Here is a 10,206-nt window from a genome sequence, read left to right as displayed (position 1 = left end):
AAAAACCACGGTTACACCAGATTAGAGACGGGGTCTGGAAGTCGGGACAGACTTGCAGACACAGCCCCACCGCAGGTTAGAAACCAATGCCGCATACAGTCAATGACTTTAACGCCTGCTGATTATTGGTTTTAATTGCACGAGATTCAATTGTTCTAAATACATTCAATAGGATCATAAATTACAACGTGCTCTGAGCGCTTTAGACAGCCAACGTAAGAAGACCTTCACTTTGGGGGACTTTCCCCCTTTAACCTACCGCCCCTTTGGGGCCCACACCAGAATGCAGGTTTTGAACGTTCGCAGATGTTCTCCCCTGGACCCTTACAACTGGCTGAGACCCACAATGAGAAGCCCCAGTTCAAGTTGGTAATTTGACGGCATCTGAGAGGCTTCCCACCCCACCCGCTGCCCAGAATTTTCCACCTTATCACCCGGCCTCACCTCCCACTAATTACCTAGTCACATTTCCGGATTTCAGGTATTTCTTCATTCGCCTATTTAAACAGTGGGTGTCTTCCCCACAGAGTAACAAATTTGCTTGTGTGGGAGTAAGGGACAGGAGGGGACAGAACCATTTTGATCTTTCCATCACACCCTGGCATGAATCCCTTTAATTCCATGTGTCACGTTGCTGTCTGTCCTGCAGTCCCTAGCAGAGATCACCGAAGTTAGGTGATAGGAGGTTCGGTTATTCCACGGTGCAATGAGAAAAGAAATAATTTCAAAGCATCAGGGCCTGAAATCATTTTAAAGCATATGCTTTAGAGGACTATGGATGGCATAAAGGAAAGAGGGTTCAGGCCAGCTGTACAGCAACATGAGGTCCCCAGTGCCAGGACATGAGGGACAGTTTAAATAATGTCAACCCCACAATTTTAAAGGCAGGCTCTGCGATCTGGGATATACTCAGTGAGGTGAACATATTGAATAGACCCCTTTAGCTCTACAAATAACAACCCATGTGAACAGAAATTTCTACAGGATTCCTGTGGTACTGATTAAGACTCTTTGTATAAACCCAAAACATAACTATGCAAGAGCTACCAAATATTTTCACATGCATGGGGAGTGTCAGTCGGTGCCTGCCTATTAAAAGGTCAGTATAAGTACCTTTAAAGTTTCATGCATGAAACAGGAATGAAGTAATAACTTGTGAAAATGTGATTTTTTGTGTGTTTATTGATTTCTGAAACACCAATATTCTGACCTCAAACCAGAATGAGGCCCAGCAGTCCTATGCAGCTAAATCAGTCTTTTTTTTTTCTTCTTATTCTTTGTTTGGTTTTGTTTAGTTGTTCACAGGCTCTTGGAAGTCAGAATATACAGACTTCTAATCCAATTTTCTATTCATTAACTCACACTTTTTCTTAGACTTTGTAGATCAAGGTCAGGCACCTGAACCTTGGAGCATAGACCTCAAAGTCCCGACATCTGATGACACTTAGTGGATCTAAAGCAATGTTTCCAGCCTTTTCAGCTAGAAGCGTACTATGAACTTTCAAGGACTCACCAAGAGGCATTCTCATGTCCATCCAGTAATCCAGCCATGTCTTCATCTCGTCTCTAATCCCTACCCACTTAGTGTGTGGTTTCTGGAACATCCCAATCTTTTTGTGCTTTTTTTTTTTATAATTCTGAAAGTTTCATAACTTAGGTTGTTGAAAGAATAGAAAGAACCTGAAAAACACATTGAAAGTTCACATAGCTTTCTTTTTAGAGCTGATGACTTTAAATTCTGCAAACCATAAAGAAGTTTATCTTCTTGTCCACAGTAGTCATTTTTCACTCGTTGCAGGACTAAATTAGAAAACTTTGAGAGCAGTTGTACAATGTATTTGGCCTACATTTTAGCAAATGTATTTAATCATACTCTTTTATATAATTTTTAAGTTGTTGCTTTGTCACCTTAACATTATTTAAGTATTTAGTCAGGGACAAGGGCACGACTTTTTTTGTAACTATTCTAGTACTTAGTGCTATGCTAGGCAGCTAGTGATATAAAAAAATTTTTAAAGAATGTATCATTGGACGTAACTCATTGATCATCTACTATGTGTAAACCACAGTGCTAAGCTCCATGGTGACACAAAGATGAAGAGGAATGAGGACCTCACCGAAGGTTGTTGATTTGCCCAAGTTTGTTTAGCTAATAAGCCATGGTACATTGTCTCAAGCCTTGTCTTCTTATTGAGGAGATGCCAGGGACAGACTCCAGGTAACTGGCTGTGTACAGGCTGGACCAGAGTCTGCACTTGGAGGTGATGATCAAAACCCTTGAAATGGAAGAGATCACAAGGGAGAGCCCACAACCAGTATTTAGAAACACTTTCACTCACTATCCCTTTGCAGTAAATAAAACAATACAAAAGGACAAAAGAGAGTGCAGAAAGCTAGAAAGCACAGTAAAGCAATTAAACCACTTGGGAAGAACCTGCCACAAGCTTGATTTTCTTAAGTGCACGATGAAGCAGCTAGCTGAGGAAGCTTGGCCAGACAATAAAATGCCCTTTGGGAGATGAGAAGAAGGAAATAGGGTTTAGTGCATACAAATCGTGGAAGGGGAGATAAGAAAGTGAGGTAGACAATTAGAGAAGTATATGGGAAAACAAGGCAAGAGGAGACTGAAATAGATGGACAAGCTGGTGGGAGGGAAAAAAGCATTAGGGCGGGGAGGGCAGGGTGGGTGGAATGTTTTGGATTAATATCGCTCATTCATTTCTCCCCTTCCTAATTCCCTCCTTTTTTTCCTTCCATTTTAATCTATTTTATGCCAGGCAATGAGCCAGGCTCAAAGATACAAACAAGCTACTCTGAGATGATAAATGAAATAAAAAATACAGCAGTCCGGTGCCTCAGGTGGTTGGAGCACTGTGCTTCTAATGCCGAGGGCCACCGGTTCGGTTCTCACATGGGCCAGGGAGCTGCGCCCTACAACTAGACTGAGAAACAATGGCTTAAAAACCGGGGCAGGGGCAAAAAAAATAAAAAGAAATACAAATACAATTTTTGTCAACGGGGTACCAGCCTCTACTTGAATACCTAAAATGCTTTGGGGTCACACTGGGTGGAGCCTGCCATTCAAATTTCAGACCCTTCTAATGGTTAGAAATAATATTGTCCGCGGTGACTTCTCTTTTTTTAAAAAAAAACGATTTTATTGGGGAAGGGGAACTGTGTATTTCCAGGACTTTATTGGGGAACAGTGTGTTTTTTCCAGGACCTATCAGCTCCAAGTCAAGTTGTTGTTTGTCCTTCAGTCTAGTTGCAGAGGGCGCAGCTCCCTGGCCCATGTGGGAATCAAAGGGGCAACCCCGTTGCTCAGAGCTGGCTGTCTAACCAACTTAGACATCCGGCCATCCGGCTTCTACTTTTAAAAGCCTTTTTACATACATTGTCTCACTTATCTCCACAAAAGTCCTTAGTCAAAAAAATGCCTCGGTTAGAAAGCATTTTAAACTGTTAGGACCCTGGGTAAACACTGCTCTCTGAGATCATCTGAATGGCTGCTCTTCCTCCCAGAGAAACAGCTGGTCTTCTGTGAAGACAGGGTTTAGAGTTACTTAGCTGCCTTAATCACTCTCCTCCAGACACATATTGCTTGTCAGTGTTTTCTTTAAAGGTAGTGTTCATATGTAAGTGAAAATTCCACATGTGTTCTAAATAGCCTTGGACTGGTTCCTCCATTTTACGGTTAGCCTACTTCTTTTGAAGCTTAAAATCAAATTAAAGTTTGCAGTTGACACATGACATTTCTGAATAATATTGAACTTTAATCCAACTTTAGTTTTAACCCCTTTTCAAGTAAGTTGCACAAAAGACTAACAGTCTACCCCATCAGTGTTAAGATTTAAAAAGGGTGGGGATGGCCGGTTAGCTCCGTTGGTTAGAGCGTGGTGCTAATATCACAAAGCTTGCCAGTTCTGTCCCATGTGGGCCAGTGTGAGCTGCATCCTCCTTAAAAAAAAAATAAAATAAAAATAAATAAATAAAAAGGGTGAACATATATATGTTTGTTTAGGCCTATGACATTTCTAGAAGAAGATGGAAGAAAGTGGCTCTTCTAGGGAGTGGGAAAACAAAGTTCTGAGAGGGAGAGTTTTAACCTTTTATTTTTATACCCTTTTGTATTACTTGCATTTTACATTAAATATGGAATAAAATGAAAGTACAATTATGATTTTATTCTTCACTATATTAATTAAATGCCTCTTTTTGTATGTACTACAGTTAAGCTGAAAGCTTATTTTTGTGTAGCTGGATATTTTAACCTAAATGCAAAACTTTGACTTATGTATATTACATTTCATCTTGTTTTATTCAACTTATCGGATCCAATCTGGGAAAAGCTTTTTGAATTTGATTCTTTAATCTAATTTAATACCTATCTTTCTCAAAATTAATATTTTAAAGGGCCTAATATGTTCTGTGTACTGAGGTAAGCATTTTACAGGCAGTCTCTCATTTATTCTTCATAATACTCCTTTGAGGCTGGTGTAATTATCCCCATTTACAGATTATGAAACCAAAGTTAAAAGAAGAAAATTAACTTGCATACATTCACACATGCAGTAGTGGTATAACTGAGATTTGAAATTAAGGTCTCTCTAACTCAGAGCAAGTTTTTTGTTTGTTTGTTTGTTTGTTTGTTTGTTTAGTTGTGATAAGCACGTGACATGCAATCCACCTATTGACTTGTGTTTACGTGGACAGTGTGATTAACTATGTGTACATTACAAAATGGTGCTTTTAACCACCGCAGTATTGATGAAAATGAGAAGCCAAACAGGGTCAAAGACAGATCCTGTGCCAGAGACCTTCCTCCAATGTGACAACAATCAGTTGACTCTCGTTCTTTGTGTACATTATACTGTCACTCATCTGTGTCAGATTTCAAGGGCTAAGAGTGCTTAAAACTGAACTGGCCATTGTGATAGCCACCAGCCCCCCAGGGCTCGTGAACACTCGACATGTGACCAATCCAAACTGAGACACACTGTGGTTATAAATCACACACTGGATCCCAAAGACTACTACGAAATAAAGAATGTTTCCATGTGACATGCTAGTGGCTTCGCTACCACGTAAACATGGCTGCTGCCTCACACGTGGCTCCTTACAGACCCAGCTTGGTTCTTCTCCAGTCTCTCTTCTTGGAGTTGTACCTGATTTTATTACAAGTTTTCATCTGAATCCATTTGGGAGTGGGACGATCCTGCTTTTGTTTCTTGGCCAGGAACTGCATGATCCTGAAAGTCTTATGAGAAGATGTGGTGAGGACCAGAGCCAGCCACGCACCCCGCCATGGCCGGCTGAGGTACAGAATGGGCAGGGTGGAGAAGGGGAGGGGTGACACACTGAAAAACGAGGCAAGAGCAATTGGGAGCTAAGGTTTTAGTCCACACAAGAGTGAAAGCTGTCCCTAGACCAGGGCTGGCCTGTGAGGATGGAGAGGAGAGGAGGTGTGAGGTAGATGGTTTTTTAAAAACAGTACTTGATGCAGGTTGTGAATAGAGATTTGAGAATTACCCTCGGAGACTATGCATGCTTTCTTTTTTATCCTGAGTAAATGAGAGTTGAGAGTATGACTATCGTGGTCACTGGGACTGTCACACACAATAAAAGCCGTTCAGTTGACAAGACTCAAGTTGAAACAAGCCATTCAAAAGCCAGCATTTCCAAGAAGCCTCTGGCTGGGACATTATTTGCAAATCCTGTTCAGATAACAGCCTGACTGAAACTGAAAGTCATGGCGTCCCCCTCTTGGCACTGCTCACTGTTTAAATGAATATCAAACAATGGGGTTAAAATTCACTGGGCAGAAGTGGAGTATGACTGAAAGTTCTCAGAATCTACCCAAAGAGCAAAGGGGGACTGGAATGTAAATAGAACCGGGAGCATCAGACGGAATTAATTCAGACAAAGTCCTCTGCGTTCAGGCAGCAGAGTGGGAGTGAGCAGTGCTTTACTGAGCTCTACAAGTTAACCAGGCCGAACGGCAGAGGGGTGTGAGCCAGCTAACAGGTTGCTGCCTTTTTTACTCTTCTGGTGGTAAGTTTGGTACCAAAGTTGAATTAATCATTTAAATAGACTTATGTACTCACTCCAGGCAAATTTCTTAACAAAAAATTGAAAATAACTTTTAAAGTAATGGCCATCATCAAGCCTAGATTCCCTGAGATCTACCATTATTCATTTATTTTTTCTCTTTATTGGTTTATTCACTTATTTTTCAAAATTTGCTATTTATTAGACATCTACCATGAGCCAACCTGTGTAATATGATAGGAATACAAGCAAACAGTTTCTGTCCTTAAGCACAGGAGGCGGGCACATCCGCTGAAACGTTACATACATAATTGGTCCTATGACTGAAAGGGGGGTGAACAAGCCTAGTTCCCTGGGGACAATGGCAGGACACTGGAGACTCAGGCAGGGGAGTGACATGGTCAGGTTTTATGTTCCATCCTCATCACTCGGTTTCTGTATTTGCAGATTCTGGATTTGTGAATTTGCCTCCTTACTAAAATCAATACTTGTGGCATTGTCGTAGTTATTTGTGGACATGTACAGAGAGTTGAAAATCTGAGTCTCCCAGTGCACACGTTCCCTTTGGTACTTTCATTTTGTGCCCTCCTCCTGCCCTGGCTCATGGGGGTTTCCTCGCTTCCAGTAAGAAGCGCCCCGTTCGACATCCATCCTGTGGAACCTACTAGCCAGGTCAGTTCCCAGGCCCGGCAGAGCAGCACGGCGGAGCCTGTGCTTCTAGGTGTCAGTCCATGTCCTAAAACAGTGCTCAGGGGAAGCTGCACTGCTTGTTTTTACACGTGCCTCATCTCTTCTACCTGTGTGATGGCAGAGGTTGTGCTTTGCTCGTCATCAAATCATCGGCAGCTTCTAGCACGGGGCAAAGCACTTAATAGGTCTCAGGAAAAGATTCGTAGAGTCAAACTTAAAAGTGGGACTTTAAAGCTGGTAAGAAGGAAAGGTGATGTCATGGTAGGTGGAGTAGAAAGATGCTCTGGTGAAATGCAGGATTTTTTTTATCCCTTAATTGTACCCTCTAGAGCACCACCAGTTTTCATCACGAAGCAGGGACTTGGATATCTGTTCTCTACTATAGCCCCAGGGCCAGACCTGGCATGGAGGCAGCACCTGATAATTATTTATTGAATAACTTGTCCCTCGGTTTTGCTCTGTAGCTCTCCCAGGTTTTATAAGACACACAAAGAGGATTATGCGTTGGTCCCACACTCACCAGATTTCTAATTCCCACTGTGGGCAATCTCTTTTAGGAGATGAAGGCTCTAACTTCAAATTTTTGTTTGAGGATTTCTGACTCTGGCCATGTGGGGTTATAGGTACCAGATTTGCTCTCCCACCTTAAACAAAGAAAAGTGAACAAAATCCAGGAGCAGTCCGTTTTCAGATATTGGACAACAATCCACAAGGGATTGCGGCCCCTGAGAGAAGGATCACAGGTGAATCTTACGGTTCCCCTGGCTCTCTGTCTGGAGGCGCTTTGCGGGGCCAGACAGAGGGGAAGGGCTCACTACAAAAGACACTGAGGAGGAAATCTGGTGTGGCAGAGGCAGCTGGAGCTTGTCACAGGTACGCCAAATGGCGAAGGCTGTGTGGGGCTATGTTCACATCTTTGCTGAACACCTAGCTGCTCCTGCGCGGTTTGCGATGTCAGAAAACCACTGAGGAGCACAGCCCAACAATTGCCAGAGCTTCCGCAGGGCTAGGAGACTCCGAGCTCTGACCAGCCAGAGGGGACAGGCCAGGCAGACACCCAGCGCAGTTCGTGGGGAAACTAGAGCTTCACTTCCTACTACTAGCTTTCGGTAACCACATTTGTTGTATTTAAATTAACCAATTTTCAAAGAAGGGGCTTATTCCTTAGGACCATGAAAAGTCCTATTTCTATTTTCCTGAATGTTTAAGTATAAAGCTTAACTATTTCCTGCATGCTCAGATCTCACACAGACACCCTGACACCATCAGTTTGAGACTTAGAGTTAGCAACTGATGCATTTTATTAGGAAAATTAGCATCAAAAGAATAATTTTAATAACTTCTACTTGTGCAACACTGCATGTTTTTTTAAATAATAAAAATGATTAAATACATATTTTATTTATAAAAATATCAATAAACTTATTTTTTAAAGTATAAACTATAGATAACACAAAGAAGAACATAAGGTTGGCCTGGGAACCTACCACTCACAGATAACCATTGTCCGTACTGTGTCCTTTTAAAGGGTCCTTTCTCATGCATTATCTCATTTGGTCATCACTCCAGCCATTAGCAGATGGAATGCGTATTATCCACATTTTACAGATGAGGTTAAGTGGCTTGCGGAGGACACATGGCTTAATGGCCAGGAAACCAGATCTGGGTTCCGATACTCTGACTGTAGGCGCCTCTAGGCTCCACACCTTTCCCTGAGTCAAAGCAGGGGCTGGGTTTCTTGTCACTTTCTGGTAGTAGATTGTTAGAGTAAGAGGAGGACGTTCTAATTTATATGCTACACGCTGATGAAGTAGATTTCCAATTGGCGAGAGAACAAGGTAGCCCAGATCAAGAATTACACTGGGATAATTTGCGGAGGCAACTAAGTAAAATGGGGGAATCTGAAATGTAAATCATCATTTTGTAACTCTAAGAACACAAAGAATTCTCCCAATTCCCAAATCTATTTTTTTAACAGCTGGTTCTTCAGTGACTCTAACCTCAGAATCATTCTTCCAGTTGTATTCCGGTGTCCTTGCATTCTGGAGCAGCCAAGCTCCGCCCCAGACTTTGGCTTGTCCTTTAGGTACTTAGCACCTAAAACACTTTCTCAAATTGTTTAATTGTTCAATCGCCAGAATGAGTTAGTAGCAGAGTAAGTCAAATTCACAAACAAGGCAAAAAGGTTTGTTTTCCACCTCATCTTTACCCCCTTGCCATCCTTATTTTAAGAGAAATTTTCTGCTTAAACAAAAAACCACAAGCAAACAAACAAATGACCAGCAGGTTTCCACAAGTTTCGATGTTTACATCTAAAGAGGGAAGTGGGATGTGATGCCCACACTCAGCAGAAGTGGTTCCCACTTTGGCTCAGGGTCTCCATGCTTCCCTTCATCCTTCTCCTACTGTGTTCCCACTCCTAGGAGGGCTTCTGGTGAGAGTGAGAAGGATCCCAAACTATCCAAAACGCATACCTACTGTCTGTGCATATATTAACCCTCTTACCTGGAGCTATTTGGCAAGACCTGATGAACACAATGAATTCTGCCATCTGGACAGATTTTATTGCTACCAAGAGATTGTTGGGGCCCAAGACAGGCCACCCGAAAATATCCCACAGTGGCACATTGGTTACTTTAATTAAAGTTATTTGACAAGCAGACAGTGACAAAAGGGCACTTTGACACTCCATTGTCTCCTGGAATGCAGGAAATGAATCTCCCAGGTGAAAGGTGTCCTCCTTAAACCTGGAGACACCCCTAATCATTAGAGTTAAACAACTCCAAAGAGTCTGTATAAACAAGGCTTGTGGCCTCTGCTAATTTACTACCTTGTTTAAATTCCTCACTAATGAATACCCAAACCTCGCTTAGATTCCTTTCTAATGAGCACTAACTTTTTTTTTTTGTCCTGTCGATTCTTCACAGATTTATTATTTCTTTGTCTAAAAAGTATACAAAGGTGCCTGGTTCAGCCATTTCTTTGAGCCTCATTTTATAATCTCAGCATCATCTTATGATTCTCCTATGCGCACATATTAAATTGTTTTTTTCCCTGTTAATCAGGTCTTGCGTCAATTTCATTATTTTATTGTTTATCCAGCCACAAGAACTAAAGGGTGGAGGGTTCTCCCCCCTCTCGGACAAAATCATGTTCTGGAGGTAAAGTGAGTTTGTTACAGAATATTTTCCTGCTTCAGTCTAAAAATATGGCCCATCAACCAGCAAGATCAAGTCTGCATTTTCCAAAGTTTATGATAAGTCTGTTCATTCATGAACAGAGTTTAGATCGTTATGTTTCCTCTTCTTCAGGTAATAGAAGAAGACTACCAGAGTTCTAGGTATTACAAGGATGAATGGAATACGTAAGGGAGGAAATAATAGGATTTCACAGGAGTTAAATCTACCTGCTAAGAAATGTTGCATATTTTTAACAAGTATCAAAAATTGTCTAGCATGAGGGACCGTT

General features: G+C 41.7%; 1 protein-coding gene across 1 annotated transcript; it reads right to left on the bottom strand.

Annotated features, from left to right (window-relative positions):
* Positions 1-5,116: 5,116 nt before the first annotated feature.
* On the bottom strand, positions 5,117-8,242 carry LOC117018504 (60S ribosomal protein L39-like). Its single transcript, XM_033099513.1, has 2 exons — positions 8,226-8,242; positions 5,117-5,357 (listed from the first exon to the last, which is right to left on the bottom strand). Exons 1-2 carry the CDS (start codon positions 8,240-8,242, stop codon positions 5,117-5,119), a joined length of 258 nt encoding a protein of 85 aa, XP_032955404.1.
* Between the last annotated feature and the right edge of the window lie 1,964 nt (positions 8,243-10,206).

Source organism: Rhinolophus ferrumequinum, chromosome 27 (genome assembly GCF_004115265.2).
Source record: "Rhinolophus ferrumequinum isolate MPI-CBG mRhiFer1 chromosome 27, mRhiFer1_v1.p, whole genome shotgun sequence".
NCBI lineage: Eukaryota > Metazoa > Chordata > Mammalia > Chiroptera > Rhinolophidae > Rhinolophus > Rhinolophus ferrumequinum.
The sequence above is the reverse complement of the archived record's forward strand: the minus strand, read 5'-3'. Positions and strand labels throughout refer to the sequence as shown.